Raw genomic sequence first — 23,304 nt, 5'->3', positions numbered from 1 at the left:
TAAGTTGGATTACAGTGCTTCATTGATCCAAATCCATTGTTCTAAACTCTGACAAACCGGAGTATATAGGGAACAACAAGGAAAAGCTCTAAATGAGAGGTTATTAGGGCATGTTAAAGAAAACCTGTACTACAATATTATCCATTTGGGTCAATGATTAAAGGCAGAGTCCATAAACAAGTTTTTAAAGGAAAGCAAAGTAAATCAGTATCACCAGATGGTCAACATAGATTTTTTTCTAGTGCTGAGGCCTCTCTTCATTGATAGATTGATTTATAAAATAAAAACACTTGAGAGTATCATTGTTAAAAATTAAAAAAAAATTTTGCCATATTGTACCAATTATGAGGTGACTTTACCAATAAACTATCTTATGTGATGACAAAATTGATAGAATATTAAATGGAATATTGAATTTCAGGTACTTTGTTTCTTTTTTTAATCTGATCTTTTTGTGACTTAAATATCAGTTGTAAATGATGTATCTTTTTTAAAATCATTCATGTTTTTAAAGGATTTTTTTTTAATTGTAACAAGGAAATGTTCTTAATATTTATGCAATATGGTGCCAGGTGTGTGAGCATGGAGAATATATGGTAGACTTAGGCTGTGTAGTATATCTCTTTTTTTGTTTAATGCTTTTGGGCCTCATTCACATTTCAGGAAGGAAAAAAAAACCTTCCACTTTATCAAGGCTGTCTATTTAAACTGTCCCTAGTCCCACAGATAATGTCTAAGATCCTGTCCTTCCCTTTGACTTTGCAGTTGTACCTTGTAAGGTGTGGAGGTAGAAAAGACCTTAGAAAGCCTTGTGGTCCAAGCCCATCATTATATACATATGAGAAAAATGAGTCCCAATAGGTTTAAATATTTCCCACAATATTTCATAGAAAATGGCAAAACTGGGATATCATCTACAGTCCTTTCCTCGTTCCATTATATCCCAGTGTTACCAACTTTTTTTTTAAATAATGTCTTTGTTAGTGTATTTACATTATTTAGCTCACTTGCCTTAACCATAACTTTATCCCTAAGACGACAAAAAAGGAGTTGGGAGGGGAAAAGGTAAGTAGTTTTGCTGTTATTTTAGGGGTGCAGAGAGAGTTACTGTTATTCTTGATCTACATTAAAGAGAAAGGGAGTAGGCTATGACCCAGTATAAACAGACCATTGGAACAAATAATCAGAAAACTTTTATCTTCTTTAGTACTAAAATAAAATAAAAAGCAGAGTACATTGCAGTGAAGTCAGTCTTCTAAAAGGGTGTCACTGAAATTATCAAAATGTGAAAATTATATTCCTAGACTAAAGTCTCTGAAACTACAATGAAGTGTGCCATAGGTGAAGGAAAGGAAAGGGTCAGAAACTTAATGTCTCTCATTGAGGGATAAAGAACAAAATATTTTTAAACTCACACTGAAATGTTAATTTAGTGGATTAAAATAGGTCTTTCACCTCCTAAACGAATTAAAATTGATCATCAGTAAACAAGAACACTTAGGGTGACTAGGGCAGGTGGGTGGGGCAAAGAGGTAAGGCACAGACATACATTTGCATAATGTAATTGCTTAATCCAACTTCAGAGGAAAGAATATAATTGAACTAGTGCATTAAAAATCTATTATGCTGAAAAAAATTACAGTAATTATCATAATAAAAAAAAATCTGAACTCTGTATCTTCCATTTCTAACCTGACGCCATAGATGTAAAACCAATTAATAAATTTAATCTCCCTGTAGGAGGCAGAATTCCATCGTCTGGAAAGCAGGACAGAAGACTTTGACCTATTTGGATTTCCCCGGCCAGTGAAAATGTCCTCCTGACCTATTCTGGTAAATATACTAATGAACCAAACCCAAGTAAATTATCCACCCGGATCCCCACCACACCAACTGAATTATGCCTTGGGTGGGGCAAGGACAAGTTGGTTGACTCCAGGGCATACATTCTCTAGTTTCCCTCTCCCCTCTTCAGAACTTCCCCATGGGTTTATGTCCCTGTATAAATTGTGTTTGGGCCTGATATCAGACTTCCAGAAGATGGATTCATGAAGCAAAGAGGCTCTGTCAGCTATTAGGGCCAAGTAACTTCCGGATTTTGACTAGGTGAATAATAGCAAAAGTAGTTCCGCTAAAGTATCCTATAGAGAAGCAGAAAGAATGATTTTCCTGATCTAAATGTGGCTGAAATGGAATGGGCAGTAAATCCTCTATTAACACCACACCTATATTTAAAGGAAAGCACAGCTATGATCATTTATGCAAAATGTGAACAACAGCTTCAAAACTGTCCACCTTTTCTGGTTATGTTTTAAGCTCTATATAATATGACATACTATCTTTACAAACTTGCACAAGAGCTCTGATGAGTATGTATGCAAAGCTAAGCTGCCCAAATCAAGCAGAGGCCTTTTAGATAGATTTAGATAGATTCAAATAAACCCACAAGGAGAGCCACAAATCTTAAAGTAGTTAAAGGAAATCGTTTACTCACTTTGGGAATAACTGCCACAACCAAAATAATTGGCAACAGTTTAATTCAACAATATTTTATTATGCGAAATTCTCTTGAATGATGGAACATAACATGGTTATTATGATTTTCTCAAGATTTGCTGTCCAAGAAGATTAATCTTCTCACTGCATTTTGCTACATTTATCATTCAAAGTTTTACAAGTTTTAATTTCCCCATAAAGTTTTTTAAATTACTATTGGGTTCAGTTCTATTGCTTTGATAAATACTAAAAGAAATGTGTGCCAAAATATTTAACATTTTAAAATTATATAGTTGATGATGATAATAGGTAATTTTTATATAGTATACATAGATATATGTATTTTATAAATATCATCATTTTATCCTTATAACAACCCTGAGAGGTATTATTATTATCCACATTTTATAGATATGGAAAATGAGAAACTGAGTAACAGGTTAACTTACTTACCCAGGATTATAAATTGTCTTTGGTCAGATCTGAACTTGTTTTGTGACTACAGGTCCAGCACTCTATCATTGTACCACCTCAATCACATCTAAATGATGATGAGTTATTACTACCACATACTATTTCCTATCAAGTTTCAGATGAAAAGGGATAGTATTTCTTAAAAGCAAATGCATTTTTCAACATGTAATCTTCTGAATATTTTTGTTTATTTTGCATGTGCTTTGTATTTACTTATCTTTGTATATGTTGCTTCCCTTGCACTTAGCACCATGCTTTACATCTAAGAGGAACTCAATAAATGTGGAATTGTTTATCTTAAGAGATCTAGGGAAGTAAAGTATTTTAGGGCACTAGAGATTAGAGTATTTTTCCTTACTCTTTGACTACTTTCTATTGATGACTGTTTATGGGGCAATCAGAGGCCCAATAAATTACATTAGAAGTTGAGTGTTCTTTGATAATTCTCTTATCGTGCCAAAACTCTTTGAAAGAAATAAAAATTGCATCTACTTACTTTACATCTGACCAATCAGTAATCAACTATTCCACTAGCTTTCATTCACTAGCATCATCAAATATATCTTTACACCAAGTTCTCTGTTTCAAGCAACTAATATTAATTCCCACCCCCAATGCCTACTAGAAAATAACTTGAAGATGTATTGTGTACCTTTCAGTACAAATGGAGGTAAGTACCTACTTCCTTGCTTCTCCATCAAGTCTATTTTTTAGACTTGTTCTGTAACCACCTTTCATTTTTATTGCAGAGCATTTTCACTTCTGACATGTCACCTGATTAGAGAACAAAGTGCAAAAGACTTTCTACTTCCTAATAATGGCACTTTCCATGAAAAAAAAGCTACACAGTAAAGAGTTAACCAAAAACAAAACAAATGGCACAACATACACCTTCCAAACTCTTCATATTGGTTCATGCAAAAACCTGATATAGATTTTTTTTTAAAGTCAAGTACCACAAAAAATTAGTTCACTAATATGTCAAATGTCTTCCATTGGTGTACAAAGGTGATTTTCACCTTTTTTTGTACTATTTTTATTTTTTGTAGTTAGTAAGCAAATTATCTTGACATTGTTAACTAGGAAATATTTGAGGACCTAAATATGGTACTAAAATGCCTCCTGTTTGATATTATTATGCTTTCTATTAGGACTGTTCTTGGACATCAAATAAAAAAAAATAAAGCATGTCAAGCATATATTTAGTAGTCATGAATGAGAAATGTATTATTCTTGCTTTAGAACAGAAGTTTTGGATATAAGACAAGTCATTGATGTTTACCCCCAAAAAAGTCATTTTATCTAAAATCAAATGGATTAGGCAGAAAGAGCAATTGAAGACTTTCATCTTATAGTCATTACAATAATATTTTATTTTAGAAAGCTACCCCAATGATGAAATGAAAGACTAATCTATTATGCACAAAAAATGAAACAATAAAAATATCCAATATTAAAAAAATATTTCAGAAAGAAAGATATCTGTGCATAATGCACAATAAGAAAATACTCTGCTCAAGATTTTTAGCAAACTCACATATTAGCAAAGAAGTTTTTGTAGGTGTGTCTCAGATAACATATGAATGTCCTTATATGCTTTTAGAATGAAATCTTTTCTACATTCAATAAAGTAGAACTTAGTTACTAGGTACTGGGAAAAGGAACTATTCTTTTTAAATATAAAAAAAACAGTTCCCCCCATGTGTCATTATCTTGCATATACTTCAAAGAGGAATACTATAATAGAAGTTCAATAATAAATCCAAAAGAGGTTTATAAACAAAAGTCTTACTTCATTATCAGCAATCATAATAACTAGTTGAACTAATTAAGTTATATAGCCAGTGGAAGAAAAACTCAATCGAGTAATCACCAAACTTCAATGTCATTCAACAATTTTTGAAAGTGAAAAATCATACAACAAATCACTCTTAACTCTCCCACTGCTGATAGTAACAAAGATACAGTAATATTTTACTCTTACCTAAAATCCACTACCATAATAGGCCCTTCTGTTTATAACATAATAAACAACAGACTTTCATTTTTATTCCTCTATGCTATGAACTACATTACAAACCATCTATCAATTTAAACATTATGTACAAAAAGCCATCTGTGACATATGTTTCAGAAAGTACAAATCTGCTACCATGAAAGGCTGGACCTTCAGCCCACTTCCATCTGTCTGTTTAGCCAGAAAAAAAAGTTTTTTTTTTCTTTTCTTTAAAGGTCACATATATTTCAGATTTCAAAATGTTGCTTGTCTTCCATAAAAATATGTATATTTAACCTCTCCATCTTCCAACTTCTATCTCTTTCCATAATTATCCTGTCTCCTAATGGTTAGTTTTTCAACACTAGCCTTTACTTCTTATGTGGCACAGTAAGAACTATTTATAGTCACACAACTAATTATGTACAGTTGTATACATGTGCCTGGCATATATTTTAAATAAGTGTGTGCATAAGTTAACATATTTTAAATTATATTTTTCAAATATTGAGCAACAGGTACTGGCATTGCTTACAAGTACAATATCCTTAGTAAAATGACATTGATACTTTATCACATCAGCAGATGAAAACTACATTACTCATTTATGGGGAATAAAAACAATCACAAAGAGATGTATATGATAGCATCAAATCCAATCAAAAGGATGGGGTTTTATTAAGACCCTCCTACTGTCTCCATATTCAACGTTTTTGTGATAAATTAATGGCATCATCACCCAGGTGTCCATACAACTCCACTGACTTATAGCATATTGGTTTATGTGTTGAACTGATGGCAAGAAGAGTGTTTTGGCACAGTTCTGCCAAGTCTTTATCTTCAAGTTCCCTTCCCTTTGTGCCTGACTGCTCCCAAAACTATCAAAGTAAAGCAAATGACAGTTAAACCCTCTCAGCTTTACCAGAGTTCTAGTGAAAATGAAAACACCTTGGAACTACTAGACTGGGCCACGTTGGTTTTGATGGTGGGGACCGAGGTGGGGGGAAGAGAAGACACTTCAAAAGAAAGAGATGGATTTCAAGGCATCTGTTTAACCAGATCTAGTTACAGTGTATTAAGTTATGTTTAAATGAGAACAAGACTCTGTCTAGTCAAGTATTTTATCACAAAGTCATGTTATTAAAGTATCAAGTATTCCCAGTTTCCTTTAGATTTTTATGCAATCCCTTTTGCTAATGGTAGAGGAGGGAGAAAATAACAATAACAAAAAAAAATGCAATGCCAGGCAAACTCATTCTGCCATCCCTAGGCTTTTCTGTGACTCGTTACCAAGCTCCTTTTATTATACCACACGCTTGTATCTAGGACTTTGCCTCTTCCCCATTTAAGCAGCATGTACCAGGTACAATTGAGTCTTCGAGCGCTCAGCATCGTGCTTTGTGCTGCTGAGGATAACGGGATTCGTGGTCCTAAATGCATACATCAAATACTGAAAATTCAGAAAGATCTCTAGGCTGCAGGAAGGGAAACAATGTGTTTAGATCCTTGGCTGCTTTCAGCTACATGGCTCCTCATTTTCCTGGAGCACACGAAATATTTTGGGGAGCAGCCCATGCAAGGAGAAGAAAGCCCTACAGGAGCTGTACTCTTACCTCCACATTGAAATACTGCTCCGCTCCGCAGACTGTAGCCCATAAAATCCACAGAAAGGTTTGCAAGAAAAACACCCCGGAATGATGCACGAAATCCAACCGTCTTGCAGTGCTGAATGTGAGTAAGATCATAGTGAACTGTGCTTCAATGGATGGACGAGCTCCCCCTTCTCTTTCTCTCCTCTCCGTCCTTTCTCTCGCCCTCCCTTTCTTGTTCCAAAACGCTTCTCCTTTTTCAAAATATAAAAATTAAAAAAAAAAAATGTAAGTCCTGCGGCTTGGTGAAGAGCCCTGCAGGTTCACCCACAGCCGGCTGGCTGGGGCTTCGAGGGAGAAGAAGGAAGGCGCACTTCACTCCCGATAGCCCGGGAGGAGCAGCGGCGGCAGGCGGGAGAAGGGTCAGCAGCTCGCGCACACCATCCTCACGAGTCCGTCCTTCCCCGGGAATGTGGCGCCCAAGTTCACCCGCTGCTCCTGCTGAGGTTTCCCTATTCGCAGCAGCAGCAGCCGCTGCCGCCGCCGCCGCCTCCGCCGCCCCCTGTCGGTGTGTCCTCCTCCTGCTGCTGCGCCGCCGCCGAGCCGTCCTACTCCTCCCCCTCCTCCTTCTCCTCCCCCTCCTCCTCCTCCTCCTCCTCTTCCTCCTCCTCCACGTCCTCCCCCTCTTCCTCCTCCTCCTGCTCCTCCACCACGTCCTCCTCCTCCTCCTCTTCCTCCTCCTCCTCCACCTTCTCCTCCTTGCTCCTGCGAGAAAGGCCTCTTTGCCACTGCCTGCTCCTTGCTCCCTAGCCTCTGCCTCTCTCTGCTCTCCTCTCTCCACTCCAGAATGTTCATCCGTAATCTACATAACTCCTCCTTTCATGGAGTCTCAGTCTCTCTCTCTCTCTCTCAGTCTCTCTCTCTCTCTCTCTCTCTCTCTCTCTCTCTCTCTCTCTCTCTCTCTCTCTCTCTCTCTCTCTCTCTCTCTCTCTCTCTCTCTCTCTCTCTCTCTCTCTCTCTCTCTCGTCTCCTGCTGCACACATACACCACATACACACACACACACACACACACACACACACACACACGCACACGCACATGCACAGGCTCACGTCTTAAAGGAGACCGCCCTTAAAAGGCTGCACCGCTACTGTACCTCTTACTGTAAAAGAACAGGAGAGAATGGATTCAATGATCGCCCACCTCCATCGGGTGGGCCCCTTTGCCATCACCCTCCTCATCTGGACCCTTTGCCCTTTTATCGTGTTCATCCTTCCCTCTCTGCACCCGAGAACAAGTGCTCCCCTCCCACGCCTTCTGTGGAGCTAGTGATGTCTTGGTCGCTGTGGGGGTGGGGTTAGGGTGGGGGTCGAGGGAGACCCAGACTTTAGCTAGAAAGCGCCGGTAGTCGCTGGTAATAATCTGTACTGGAATCTTAGAGGTTAGTGGAATTTGGGGCTCCGGTCTGGCGCCTGGGCAGTGCAGGTTTGGAGAGCAGGAGGGAGGGAGCAACGTGGCTCAGAAACTTTGTTGGCTCCCTAAGTATGGCCTTGAATTACCCTGCCCCACCCCCAAGGGGCGCAGGAAGAGGGAAGACCTGTGAGGAGGTCCTGGGGCACTGTGGTAGGGGCCATCAAGCAAGTCTGGAGTGATGTGAGAATGCAGGAACTATAGCAAAGACAGCTCACCTCCCCAGTCCCCACCCCAAAGCCTAACGCACACACATGCAGACACCCCAGGGAATCAGGGTAGGAGTGCTCGAGGAGGCAATTGGCAGGGTAGGGTGAAGGGCTCTGGGGAGAGACAGGCAGGCAGGCAGGCTGAGAGAGGGAGGCAGGCGGCTGCAGGCTGAAGGGGAAGGCGATGAGCGCAGCCAGAGGAAAGGCAAACAGAGCAGCTGGTATTGGCGGGAGAAAGAGGGAGAGCGCAGACAGAGCGGGGGAGAAGCAGGCAGGCGTGAGGAGAGCTCCAGGCGAGAGGGGGAGGTGGCTGGCAAGAGGAGATGGAGTGAGGGCCCGAGAACTTTGGGGAAGATTGCCAAGCAAAATTGGTGGAGCAATGAAAAGCAATGGACAGGGGTGGCAGCAACTACCAAGCCCTGGCAGGTGATATAGGATAGCAGGAAGGGAAAGGGGGGAGGGGTTGGTATATAAGGGCAGGTATCTTTTGGGGGACAAAACCTGAGAGCTTATTCTTTGCAGTACCAGTGAAGGAAAGAAGAATCAACAGGAGAGGGAAGTCTAGGGACGGACAACATGAGGTTTGGCTATTAGAGGTCTTTACTCCCTAGGTGAGGAAAGAGCATGAAAGGGGTAGAGTTAAGAGGAAGGCACGTTTAGAGAACTGCTAAGAGTGAGAAACAAGGCAAAGGTATGTTCGTTGGGAAGCATACAATTCTCATTTTTAAATGGATCACTTAGTAATTGTGTTGGGCTCCTGTCTCTTGTACTTTAATTGGAAAGAAAGTTAGGTAAATCTGCTATAGTTTTGCTTTCTCAAGCAGTAACCACAGGCAATATTGGCATCTCATGCAAAATGTGACCCAAGATAATTGTCTCCTACATACTGAGTCATAGTAAACCAGCATTTACTGAGTTCTTGCCTGTTCACCTCTTTGTGTCTTGGCTGAAGCATTTTCCCACACCTCTAACACCTTCCCCCACCTCTCTGATAACTGTAGCCCATGACTCCACCCTGCCACACACACAGGTTTTCTATGAGGTTGCCCATTTTTCCAAATCCGCACTGATTTCTTTTTGCAAGAATTGGTATGGAAAGCATTTCTGGATCATGTAATAAATATTAGACAAAGTTGAATTTGTATAGGTAAGGTGTGATCACTTGAGAGACGGCTTTGAATGATAAATTAAGGAATTAAGGAAGACCTGTCTCACCTCAGACATATACTGCTTGTGTGTTCAGAAGTTGTCACTTAAACTCCCACAGCTCTAGGCAACTCTCTAAGCCTATAAATTACAGAAAAGGTACTGGCCTGTATTGGTAGTGGGTGTATTTTCATCTGAGAATCCATTATATCAAATGTAATAACTAATCTAGAACTGATCTCTATCTTTATAAGAAAACTTAAACTGCTCTTACCTGGGAGCAGGGGGGAGAGTAAAACTAGCCGAAAAAGATTATCTTGCAAATTTTCAATAGGATTAAATGGAAAAACTGGAGGCCAGGAGAAAGCAAATAGCCTGTGGCTTTAATCCAAATATGAAGAGATAAAGCCCTGGACTAGGGCGGAAAGGAAGAGGGAGCTACTAATCTAATCCACACCATTGAGGCCCAGTAGGCAGAATTTAGTGGCTGAATATTCCTCTGGATTGTCTGCACCATCTAGTCCTTCTCTGGCTTAGTCCTTAGTTTCATTTGTGTATACATGTTATAGGGTGTGTTTATGTAAAAGTATATACATATAATACCAATAAAGAGTTAATAATAAAACTATGAAGAACTTCATGTGGAAATGGTAAATAAAATCATGTCTAAACATTAAGAAAAAGTCACAAATTTAGAATTAGAAGAGACTTTAATGACTTCTTATTTTATAGAAAAGATATTGAGTCCCAAAGAGAGAAATGACTTGCCCAAAGTAAAACACTCAGTTAGTTGCAGAATCAGAATTCAAAGCTAGTTCTTCTAACTCTAAATCCTTTACCCTATTACCATACTGGGGTTCGACAATAAAAATAGACCTCAAAAAGCCCCTTCCACATCTAGAATTCCATAATCAGTATTACAGACTAACTCTACTTTTAAAAACTTGAAAATCATAGAGAGTCACAACACCCTCATGCTCCCACTCATAGTGAGATTTGAACACAGACTTGAACAAGGCATTTGCAATATCCAGTTTCCTACAACTTATTTTTGGTGTTATTTTGACAACAATATTAGAGCTGGTAGAAATTTTAGAGATCATTTAGGCTTACCTCCTCCCTTTTAGAGATGAGGAAACTAAAATTCATAGAGGTTTAGTGATTTGCCCAGATCACACATTCATTCAGCCAGACCTTTTTGGCTCCAAGTCCAAGGCTCATTCCACTAAACCACATTGCCTCTCTAATGAAATGAAATGATGGATGTGAGAACACTTTGAAAAGGGATCAAAGAAGGTGATGTTCTAGAAATGCAGAATATACACTTTCAGAAAAGCCAATGTGTTGAATTGCTTTGATTGATGCTGCCACACACACTTTTTTTTTCCCACCCCAACAAGAGAGGGCTTCTGTTTGGGGGAAAGGATGGTAACATAATCACAATGATGAAAACAATGAAAAAAAACCATTAATAAAATACTCAAGAACTACATAAAATAAAAAGAAAAAATTTAGAAAGGGACACTAGAATAGGGCAATGGAGTTACTATTGTGTTTGGTTTAATATACCCTTAAAGCCTCTATGTAACATAAGTTCATGGTGCCATATGCAATCCTCTTTTGATCTATTGGGTACTGAAACATTGTTGATGACTGTCAGGTTCAGAATTTTTTTTTAAGAAAAGGTGAAAATACTATCTACACAAAATGTACTATTACTTTTGTAAGGTAATTGGGGCAGGAAATGATGCAAATTTGTTTTGCAAATATTAAAAAACAAACCCAGCAGTTCTAGTGATTTCCATTGTCTTTACATTACAGCTTCTAGTGAAGACAGGAACCTCAGCAAGAATACTGTGGTATTATAGTACTTAGCACAAGAATACCAACTAGCTGAGTCAAGATTCTAAGAAAACCGAAATGGTGTCACAAAAAGTTGGACATAGGTGAAACTACTAAACAATAACACACATATAACAATGAATTAGCCCCTGTTGGTCATTAGAGATCATTTCATTATGTATGCAATAGAAGAAAATTATAAAAGATAAAATGTGGACCTTAATTCCAAGGTTGGCTTAAAGATTCAAAAGAAGTGAGTTTACCAATAGAGAGAAGCCACAATGAAAGTACAGGCTCAGTCTTGGAAACTAAAAAAGAAATTTGGTAATAAAAAAGGAAGACTATGAATGTGATACAAAAAGTTCATATGGATTTGATACATGGGTACAGAGATACTACAATATAGTCATTGTAACAGAAAGAACCTTGAAATTTTGAACTAACAGGTGGGAGACCTGGAATATTAGTTTCACCATCTCTGCTTATTAGCTATCTGATTAAATCCCTTGGTCTCTGTCATTCTTAGTTATTTCATTTGTAGAAGCGAAAAGGATGGAATAAATCATGGACTTTTAACCTGGTGTCTATGAACATGTAGAAATGGAAGGGAACAAGGATTTATTAAGATCCTATTATGTGCCTAGAACTGTGCTAAGTACTATAACTCATTGATCTTCATAAAAACCCTGGGAGGTAGACTCTATTATTATCCTCATTTTACTATTGAGGAATATGAGACAGACAGAGGTTTAGTGATTTGCCTACCTTCACACAATTAGTAAAGGCTGGAGACCTGAATTTGAACTCAGGTCTTGCTCTATCCACTTCCTCATCTACCTGTCAGAAAGGGAGACAGAGAAACACAGAGAAAGACAGGAACAAAGAAAGAGACAGCCACAAAGAGAGGAAATGATAGGAGGGGAAGAGAAGGCAGAAAGAAAAGGGAAGGAAGAGAGAGAGATGGAGGCAATTACTTCAATATAATTGGTTCTTCTTGTAACTTTATGTGTTTTTATGCATTTAGAACATTCTCATAAGGGCTTCATAGGCTTTACCAGACAGCCAAGGAAGCTAGATAATCTTTCTGAGATCTCTTTCAGTCTTAAATCTGTATAAACTTATGGATAAGGCATAGTGAAATAGTTATGGGAACCCTACAGACTTTAGAATTATTTCAAGTTTAAAAAGTTAAAAAAAAAAAAGCCTGTTTCAATTTGGGCTAGAGACATCCAATCATCACTCAAACTTCAGGCTCAGACCTGGAAGCAAATCCAATCTCCTCATTTTACAGAAGAAGAAAATGATGCACCGAAAGGTTAAATGATTTGCCCAAAAAAGCAGAAATGGGACCCAGGCTCCAAATCCCATGTCCTTTCCACTAACAATGCTGTCTCTAGACTTAGAAGAGCATTGAGCTAGGAATCAGGAAACCTCTATTCCTTTTCTAGCTCTTATATTACCTGTCTGTGTGACTTGAGTCAAGATATTTGACCTTTTTGGGAATCAGTTTCCTAATCTATAATATGAGGGTATTGAATGCTGGATCCTATAAACCAGCTACCAAAGGCAGGTAATAAAATCCAACTGTCTTTTAGTCTAGAAGTGGCATAATGGGGCAGCTAGGGGGTGCAGTGGATAGAGTGTCAGGCTTGGAATCAGGAAGATTCATCTTTCTGATTTCATATTTGGCCTTTGATACTAGCTATGTGACCCTGAGCAAAGTCACTCAACCATGTTTGCTTTGATTTTCTTATCTATGAAATGAACTGAAGAAGGAAGTGGCAAACCATTTCAGTATCTTCCCCTCCTACCCTTAACACCCCCCCCCCCAAAAAAAAAAAACAAAATGGGGTCAGGAATAGTCAGACAACTGGAAATAATCAAACAACAACAAAAACCATATTGCTGACCCAGGATCTAGGCTTTGTGACTATTGGACATCTTACTACCATACTAAAGAATTTTTCTAACAATAAAAATGTTAAGAACAAGTTTCAAACAAAAGTGAAGAATCCTAAAACCAGCAGATAAATTAAAGTATGTGAAACTATTTATTGCTATCATTAAATCCCAAGGAAATTACAAATAAATTAATGCCACTATTGTATATTATCAAGTCTTCATAGAGCTTCATTGTTTGGAGGGCCTCAATTCTTATGGTATTTGTAGCACTCAACATTTAAAAGCCACAGTCTTCCTAAGTGGTTATAGCTCAGATTTAGTGGTGTTCTTACAATGAATTTGAAGCAGCCAATTTGCCATTTGGCCCCAGCTGTGGGCTTGTGGAGATGCAATCAGGAGTCTTTGTTAGGTGTTTGTTATTCTACTCTCATTTCCTATACATCTCAGTCTTTTTTAGGACTCAGAGATTGGAAATTCCTTTCCTAATCCCACAGAACTGTGAATTTTCTTAGCTGGTTATCTAAGCATTTTTTTAAGTTTCTTTGGACTGAATTGTTTTCCTATTCACAGTGACTTAAAGATTGTAGGAGACTATTTAACTTTAAGGAGGTAACAAAATGATAGGATTATGGATCCAGAGACGGAAGAGAACTTTTAGGCCATTGAGACCAGCACCTATATGTTATAGTTAAGGAAACTGAAGCCCAGGGAGGCTGTGCTTGTGGTAAGTCACACAGGTAGACAATGGCAGAACTAGAACCAGAATGCAGATCCCATGCCTGGCCATCCTTTTTGTTAAGTGCTTTATGTCTATTCCCAAATTGAATTAGGGAAAGAGCTTTGGTTCTGGAGTCAAAGGACTTAAATTCAAATCTTCTCCCCTGAGGCTTAGTACCAGTATGACTCTGGGCAAATCACAGCCCCAGTCCTTGAACCCGTTTTATCTGTAAATTAAGAGGGGTATGCTACTATAGATAGCTTCTAAGCACTTTATAGCTATAGAATTGTAAACATAATTTTTTAAAAAGTTGTAAGAAAAAGAGGAAGTACAAAAATGACTTGGAATAAAATAGAATTTATCAGATATAATTATACACACATATACATATAGGTATACACACAGATGTGTATATGTGTGTTGTCTGTAAAAAGTATGTATATGTGTATGTATACATGTATACACATGTGTGCGCATATTCCTTTTAAAATAACAGCTTCTGGGGATAGTAAATGGGAACCACGTAAAATACTGTATGTAGTAAAGAAGTGGGATATGGGGAAAAAGAGTGTAACAAAACTCCAAATCAGCTGATACACAAAAGTGAGTTGTATAAGTTGCATACTGATTTGTGTAAAATATTATAACTGTATAAAATAAAAATAATTTTAAATAATATTTGATAAAATTCCTTGAGCAAAGTTTATTAGAGTAAGGCACTACCTTCATTGTAAGTTAGGAACCTATGAAAGGTAGTGAAACCTTTTTCAGTCTACTGGTATGCCATTTAATGTTCTTTCCTGTCATGTAAAAATACTATCCACCAACAGAAGCATTTGCTTCTTTTCTCTACTCTTGGTCATCAGTGGAATGCATATGTAAGATGGCTATTCAGGGTTTGCACATAATGAATATAATTATTGGGCTTCATAAAAATTGATCTGACCACATTGACCTGTTTAGAACTATGTCCTAGTCAAGTGAACTAACCAGCCACAAATGAGAATAACATTTAGTGAGCTGAGCAATAGTTACTTTAAAAATGGAATCCGAGTTGCTAGAATGAATGCCTTTTCAAAGAATATTTCTACCTTTTAAAGATTTAAAAATTGTTAACAATTTTAAAAATTATTAAAAAATGTTTGTGAGGCACTCATTCTTTTTAGGGAAATACACTAGATACTTTAAAAGCCATTGAAATATCTGTAATTCCTGCTATGAGAATCTTCTTATTTTGCTTTGCTGTCTTTATCGCTGCCTCAGCTTCCTTATCTAAATCTGTAATTATGGGTGTTGCTTAAGGTCCTCCTTGGACTTCTCCATTCTACTTTTACATCATCCGCTTTGCAAAACTCATGTCTTCTAACCATGAGTCAGTGATATTCTCATGACTTCAAGTGCCAATGCTATGATAATAACTTCCCAGATCTGTATGTTGAGTCATGACTACCAGTTCCAGAATTCTAGCTGCACACATGCTGCTGTCAACTGAATCTCTGTATGTACAAAACCAAACTTACAGACTTCTTCCTCAGCGTCTCCTTTTCCCTCCCAGTCAACTTTCCTGTTTCTGTTAATAGAAATACTACATGACTAATCATGCAGGCTCAAAACCTTAGACTTCTCTTCTACTCTTCCTACAACGTATATACTATAATACCAGCTTCAAAAGCTGCGTCCTCCCCACCCCCAGCAGATACTATAGACACTGTTACTGTTATCTTCAAGAAGGAATGGGATGTTAATTGTTGCCTGTAATAAATCAGTAAGGAAAAAAAAATTAGCATCTGGAGTCTCATTCTAGAGAGACTGAACACAAGGCTGAGAACTTATTTCCTGCGATACTGAGTGAGTTAACTCTCATCTTGTGAAGAAACATTATGAATATAATTCTTTAGAAAAGATATTACTGCCAAAACCGTATGGTAAAACTTTATTTAAAGAGTTAAGATGAATTTAACAACTGTAGTTGATAGTTACAAATTACTTTTGATATGATCTTTTCTGGTTTGGTACATTGTTGAAATTTAAATACATCTTTTTATTTTTTAGATTGTTAAGAACTTATATAGCCAATGACATTGATTTCTAATTAAGCTTAATTCAGTGGGGCTTGATAAAGGAAGAGAGCAGAAAAAAAAACTTATGGTAAATGAGGTTTCTCTGGTTCCTTTAAAAGACTTACTTGCAGTTAACTTTACAAATTGAGGTATAAGGATCTGAGCTAATTAATTAATTAAGAGATGTTACACATTTCTACTAATTTATGAAGAAACATCAGCACACAACTGATGCTTGTTGTCAACCCTTGACTAGCTTAAAAACAAGATGAGAATTAATAATCAATAATTAAAGAAATAGATAAATTTGGGTAGCACATTGGCTACACATTGAATCTATTAGTCAAAAGCATATACATGTGGAGTACATGAACCCTATCATCAAGCAAGCAAACTAAAAACCTTGGAATTTTCCTTCAGTTGATGCACTAAATCCATTTACTCAATAAGTCAATGTCATCTTATCCACAAGCTTCTTTCTTCATATTCCATATTTTCTATAGTGTCTAGCAAAGTGCTAGCTACCCACACAAAAGTTGTTACACACTCAGCAAATTGAAATATGCCCCTAATATGAGCAGCCCGCAAAATCTGTCTTGAGAAGTTTTATAAGTTAAATTACCCAGAAAGCATTGAAAGGCATGGCATAGGCAAATGACATGTTTGTATATGATTTAAAATTTTGTCTAAAGTCTTAGTATCAGTGAGCTTCTTTAATGTATGAAGATGTTTCTGAATTTCTTGCTTTTATTTTTTTCCCAGTTAGTGAAAGAAACAAGTGTAATTTTTTCCTAATTCATTCTTGTTTTCGCCTAATACCATAAGCAACAAAAGTTAAGATATTCAGTATCTGCTGAAAAGGAGCAGTGTGTCATTTAAACAACAATTAATTATTTTATAGTAACAATAATAAATATCTATTTTTCAAAGGACTTTCAGCAAATCCCCCAAAGACTTTGATATTTACAATAGGAAAAGAGTATGAAAACATATTCATACTGTTCCCTAAAAATGCTATATGTATAAATTATAATATTCATACATTTTCTGTGATTTCCAACATAATTTTGGGGGGGATAAATGTTTCATAGAGGATTTACATAACACACTGGGCTTCCATAATAGGTGACTTTTTTTTGTATATTAATATGATACTTTGATTATTCTACCTCCTTTTCTAGACACGTCTTCAAACATCTGTTTTTATACTTCTTTTTGCTCATAAAGAATTGTTGGTATTAGTCTGCAGTTTATGTACACCCATCAAAATCCACAATTCCTAATCATATAGTATTATATGACATAGTATATTACCAGAGATTATTTATTCAAGATGGTTGGCCACCAGGTGATGATTATGGTGGGTTATTTATACCCATAAATCCATCTAGTAAGGTATGAAAAAATTTCAAGATGTTATTGAATGAAACACTGACACACATAAACAATCTTGGCCTTTCGAAGCATTAGAATAAGTACTTCAATTTCCTTATTCTTGAAATGGAAATATTTATGTTATATATTTATTATGAAAATAAATGAGACAGAATTTTTGTTGTATCTTTGCCAATATGTTACTTTTGCATTATCTACAATAGTTGAGGAGTGCAATATCTTAGTTAATATAATATTTCTTAATAGAGGAAGCTTATATGCTAACCTTAGATTATTTTTTCAAATAATTTTTAAAAATTGAAATATACATGTGAAACAAAAATAAATTTATTCAATACTAAAGTACATGGGACATAATTTAATTTCTGATGATTCAGAAAGCACTTGAGGCTCCTTGTTTCCTCAGAGTCATAATTCAGAACAACAGTGATAATTATACCCTAGACTCTATGATGGCAATCCAGAAGTTCTAGACAAGTTCTTTGTCTAGTTTAAAGAAGTAATTTGTTCCTTCAAACCACTAGGAGCTCCTACCTAGTACCTAATCATGAACCTAATTTACAGAGAATATCTTAGCTATAAAGAAATCTCATAGGATTCTAGATCTAAAGTTAAGCTTTAAAAGACGACATCTCCCCTAATGTTATAAGAACATTGGATCTTTTTTTTTTTTTGTAAACAATTGGGGTTAAGTAACTTGTTCAAGGTTACACAGCCAATTATTTTTGTGTGGGTGCCAAGTATCTGAGGCCAGAACCAATCCCGGGTCTCCCCACACCGGGCCCTGCTCTCTTACTCACTGCGCCACCTGGCCACCCCAAGAACGTAGGATCTTATCATAAGTTTAGAGTTTGAGTAGAGGTTAGAGTTCATCTAGTCCAAAGGTGGGGAACCTGTGACCTTGAGGCCACATGTAACCCTCTAGGTCCTCAAGTGTGGCCCTTTGACTGAATACAAACTTAGCCTGTTCTGTGAAGTTTGGAATATTTCTTAATAGAGAAGTGAAGTTAGAGGACTACATAAATGTGGCCTCAAGGCCACAGGTTTCCCACCACTGATCTTGTTCATTTCAGACACAAGTATTTCCCATTGTATACAATAAATATATTCTACATTCAAGAGATTTGTTTATAAATCAAAGCATACTTCAAATATTTTGTGAGATATGCTGAATACTTTTGTAAGTTCAGAATATTTTTTCTAAAGCAAATGTTTTTCCATTTGAGATTTTTTATTTCCATGTTTGTTTTTAGTTCTATGAAAGGGTATTATTATCATTGATTAAAAAAAAGTTGCATGAATTCACACTGCCATTATATTTTCTGAAAAAACAGGAGTTCTTTGAGAGCCATCTTAGGTCAAAATAATGAATGTTGTTCTATAGATGAAATGTTCTTGAATAAAGTTACTTATGAGCCAGTTGTGCAGTTTACAAATGAAACATGTAACTTGTATCATCCCAATGAATTTCTAAAATAGATATTTTGTTCAGCAATAGCATATCCTCCTTAATCCTCATCACCAAATCATAGGAACCAGGCCAAACTGAAGCAAAATTGCAAAACGAGTGTTGTTTGCTTAAGGTTTTCCTTACCAATTTAGGTATTCAGTTTTAGAAATTTTTTCTTTACCAACAGTCAAATCAGATCCTCAAGCACTTATTAAGTGCTTACTATGTGCCAGACACTGTTCAGATCTGGAGATATAAATGTAAAATTAAAACAAAACAGTTCTTACTCTCAGTGACTTCACAGTATAATGGGAAGGAAATATTTAAACAAGATAAAGATAAAATCAATTAGAGATAATCTTAGGGGGAAGGGTCTAAGATTAAAGGGGATTAGAAATGGTTTGCAGAAGGCAGGCCTTCAGTTGAGAGGTGAAGAAAGCTGGCAGGAGAGTAACCAGCATGGGGGAAATTCAAGAACAAATGCTGCATTGAGATGGAATGCCATGTTCAGGGAATAGAAAGGAGTTCATAGTCACTTGAAAGCAGAATAGAGTTGGTAGAGGGGAAATGTGATAGTAGGATGTTAGAAGTCTGGAAAAGTAAGAAGGAATCAGTTTATGAAGGGCTTTAAAAGCCAAAGAGAGGACTTTATATTTGGTAGTAGAGGCAGCTACATGGAGTGTTGGGCCTGAAGTCAGGAAGATCTAAGTTCAAATGTGACCTCAGATGCTTACTGGCTGTGTCACTGAAAAAAGGCAAGTCACTTAACCTATTTGCCTCAGTTTCCTCATCAATAAAATGAGTTAGAGAAAGAGATGGCAAACCATTCTGAATCTTTGACAAGAAAACCTCGAATGGAGTCATGAAGAGTCAAACATGACTAAAATGACCAAACAACAGAGACACAAGGGACCCAAAGGACTTTATCCAATAGGAAAGTAGCATGATTACTTAGATCTGCACTTTAGGAAGTGGTACCACTTCTGTAGCAGCAAGCACCCCAGTGTCCTCAGGGTGGCTGCCAACACCAGTTCTTAGATCTGCTTTTTTAAAGGAAAGCAACTCAAAATGTGTTAACAGTCTTGCTTTAATCAATCAAACATATCATTTACCTAGTTCAGGGGAAAAAGTCAGCATCCCGAACTTCAGAATGTACAAAGATTATAAGCAGAAATTACAAGAAGACAGGGAAACAAACAGATCAAGCAGACAGGCCTCCAACAGTCCAACCAATACATCCATACCTAGTCAGTTACCAGAGAGGGAAGCATCAACATCTGGGTTTTTCAAAGCCGGGGGCTCTCAACGGCTGTCCAGAGTCTCATCTGGTCAAATCACAGAACACTTCTCAAAGTGAGCCCCAAAACAAAGTCTCACATCAGGGATTATATAGCCTTCTCCTGGGTCAGAGAAAGTAACAACCCTCTTGACCTACTGCCCAATCACAAAGCACCAAGGTGTGGGTTTTCCTGAAAAACAAGTCTCCCACCACAGGCTCCAGGTCCTGCTACAGCTTCCTTCTGACTAATGCCTCTGATCCCAGATAGTTGAACCTAGCATATGTTGTCCTAAGCCTGCTCTTTCTTTTTAATAGCCTTCCATTCTCTTAACATCAGTGCTTAACAGACATAGAACTATTTTTCCTGTAGACTTTCTCTCATTTTATAGTGAATGTCTTCATTATTTACTAGCCATGCATGATTTTTACTGCTCTCTCTTAACCATAAACAGAACTTACCTGTGCTATATCCTTATCCAAAACTTCTGACTTCCAAATATGGTGTTCACATTATAAAAAAATAACACCTATTTTTTCAATTAACAGCAATGTACTTTCTCTTCCTTCTACTCCCTCCACAATAAAGAGGGAAAAACTTCATATGATAAAAATGTAGACATTTCATAATATACTACTCCCTGTCTAGGTAGAAAACAATGGCCTCGTCTTCCCTTTTGTTTACCCCAGAGCAGATTCATTGTGAGAACTCCCAGCCATAAATGAAAGGTGGCTTATCAAGTAGGAAAAAAAAAAAGAGTGATTTATAAGGACTAGAAGGTCTGTGATCAGTGTTTCTAGTGGAAGAATCTTGGGAAAGTGATTTCTCACATTGTTGGAGCATTGAAATGCGTAAAGGTGAAGGTAGTAAATTATCCTCATTTGAAGGCCTTTAGACACCATGGGTTCAAGCTATCAACATTGTTTAAAGTTTATTGTTCTGCCATCAAGCAGAACTCAAGAAGGATAGAAAGACAGAAAACAAAACAATTTAGAAAACCTCCTTTGATTATTCATAGTAGTGACATACTAGGATATCATGCATCAAATCACATTACCATGATCTCACAGTCTTTATCATCAGTAGCATTCCCTCTTCAACTTATTGGATGTGTGCTAGAGCATCATTACTATAGTCAACACTCCTAAAGAACATGCACATATGCCCTTATTTTGTGTTTTGACTAGTGTTTATAGCCATAGCATCATTGGACATGGTCATCTCCTTTATGATAAACTTAAGAAATCTGAAATGGTTTTCTTGTATGAATGAGAGAGACATTGTTGGAAGAGAAGCAGCATTTCACTCTTTTGAAATGTACATATTTTTATAATCAATAAACAATAAACACAGTAGGATCATGTATGGTGTACATCTTTTGGTCAATTATGTGATTATAAAAATTTTCCTGCTATGGAATAATGTTCATGTAAATTTTCTTGTTCCCTATTAATACCCTCATTAAAGAAGATATTGTTCCATGTGTAAATGTTTCTCATAAAAATTTTTTATAGATAAGAAAAAAGACATAAAGATAATTATTGGGGGTGGCTTGGTGGTGCATTGAATAAAGCACCAGTCCTGGAATCAGGAGGACTTGAGTTCAAATCTGGCTTCAAACACTTACCATTTACTAGCTATGTGACCTTATGTAAGTCACTTAACCCTAATTGCCCTGCCTCCCCCCCCTCCAAAAAGCAAATTAATAATAATAATAATTATTATTATTATAAATTATTTTGGTCATTTTCAGTATCATTGAGTTACAGTATTTTTGTTTTATGCTTTTGGTGTCTTCCTTTCCATACTTGTGACTTAATAATTGTTTCTCTCCCAGCATTGGAAATCTTTTTACACTTGTTTTATGTGTAGTTTCTATGGGATTTCAAAAATGCCCATTCCCTAGAGACCATCCCACAATTTGTTTTCAGTATAGACCTAAGGAACAACCTATAAAACCCAGATAAAAAATGATTCAGACTCAATGGGCTTGGAGTGACTGCCCATTGACCATGCAATATTCAGAGTTGAATGGAAGTAAATGCTTATTAGCAAACACTGTAAGTTTGAATCCGCTCTTCTCCGTGGACATCTATAGTATAAGAGAGAGTATATTGCTTGTTACAGAGTCTGGTCAGAAATGTTTATACTTCAGATCTTACAAAGCTTTGTAAAAGCTGATTGATATATTAATTGGTTAAAAGGTGGTGAGGTGCTAATCACTGGTGATTGATAATGGGAACAACAATAGAATGCTCCTTGGAAATGAGGGCTCTGTATATGGTTTTAGGTAAGAATGCTAGTGCCTCTCAAGAATGCTAGTGCCTCCCTAGAATTCTAAGGAGGAAGACATAGGAAGCAGATTTGCTCTGGGAGACCAACTCAAAGGTTTGAGTGGGAGCTGTGCTAAGTATTCCAAGAGCTTAACTGCAGCTCTAGGGAACTATCTTAGCCAGTGAGAATGAGAGTTGTGATAAGGACCACTCAACCACCTTAGAAACTTCTAGAACTTACTTTGCTTTTATAACCTTTGAGAACCAAGAAAAATCTTTCTCCCACAAGGAGGGATATTGTGTGTGGAATTTGGAAGTAATATAGTTATATAATTTCCAAAGATGCTTTTCTCTCTCTCTGTCTCTCTGTTTCTCTCTCTGTCTCTCTCTCTGTCTCTGTCTCTCTCTCTGTCTCTCTCTCTCTCTCTGTCTCTTTCTCTCTCTCTGTCTCTCTCCCTGTCTCTGTCTCTCATAAAATGTCCTTTCTTATCTATGTGCTTATCTTTTCTCTCCAAAGTTAACTTTTTACATATCCAGAAGAGGCAGAAGAGATTTTAAATGTGTTGTAGTATGATCTGCTGCTCTTCCATAGTGCAAATAAAGACACCATCAATCTTCCACAAGGGTATCATAGAGTGTTATTGAAGAAGAATAAAGTGATTATAACAGTACATACAAGATAATGTTCCATACTTTCCTTCATATGAAAAGGGTTTCTGCAATACTATTTTCCTTATTTTTTTCTAAATTATGCAGTCATTTAAGATTGTTTACATATTTGTTTAACATGTTCCCTTCTAAAGTACAATAGCTGTTGTTGACATCCAATTGTTAAGACTTTAATTTAAATAAATATTTCTTTAATGACTGAATACAATTAATCAGTGTTATAAACATTATTTAAGATAAATGAAATAAGTTCTGATTATAAGAATTATAGATTTTTAAGCACGGGAAGGGATTTTAGAGTTTCCTTAATCCAACTCCTTTTCTTTTCAGACATTCCT

General features: G+C 36.9%; 1 protein-coding gene and 1 long non-coding RNA gene across 4 annotated transcripts in view; one reads left to right on the top strand and one right to left on the bottom strand.

Annotated features, from left to right (window-relative positions):
• MMP16 (matrix metallopeptidase 16) overlaps positions 1-6,819 on the bottom strand; it is a 433,355-nt gene extending 426,536 nt beyond the window's left edge. For both annotated transcript variants that reach the window (XR_011168087.1, XM_069086690.1), the window contains exon 1: positions 6,580-6,819. Coding sequence is in view for 1 of the 2 variants with exons in the window: in XM_069086690.1 (XP_068942791.1) it covers positions 6,580-6,711 (132 nt within the window). In the remaining variant the exon portion in view is untranslated. The remainder of the gene's footprint in view (positions 1-6,579) is intronic.
• LOC138160145 (uncharacterized) overlaps positions 1-23,304 on the top strand; it is a 440,030-nt gene that overhangs the window by 250,871 nt on the left and 165,855 nt on the right. The window lies entirely within an intron of this gene.

Source organism: Petaurus breviceps, unplaced genomic scaffold, assembly GCF_028583685.1.
Source record: "Petaurus breviceps papuanus isolate PSGF00001 unplaced genomic scaffold, PetGlider_PUasm1.0 179, whole genome shotgun sequence".
NCBI lineage: Eukaryota > Metazoa > Chordata > Mammalia > Diprotodontia > Petauridae > Petaurus > Petaurus breviceps.
Note: the sequence above shows the minus strand (reverse complement) of the source record. Positions and strands in the feature narration are given on the sequence as shown.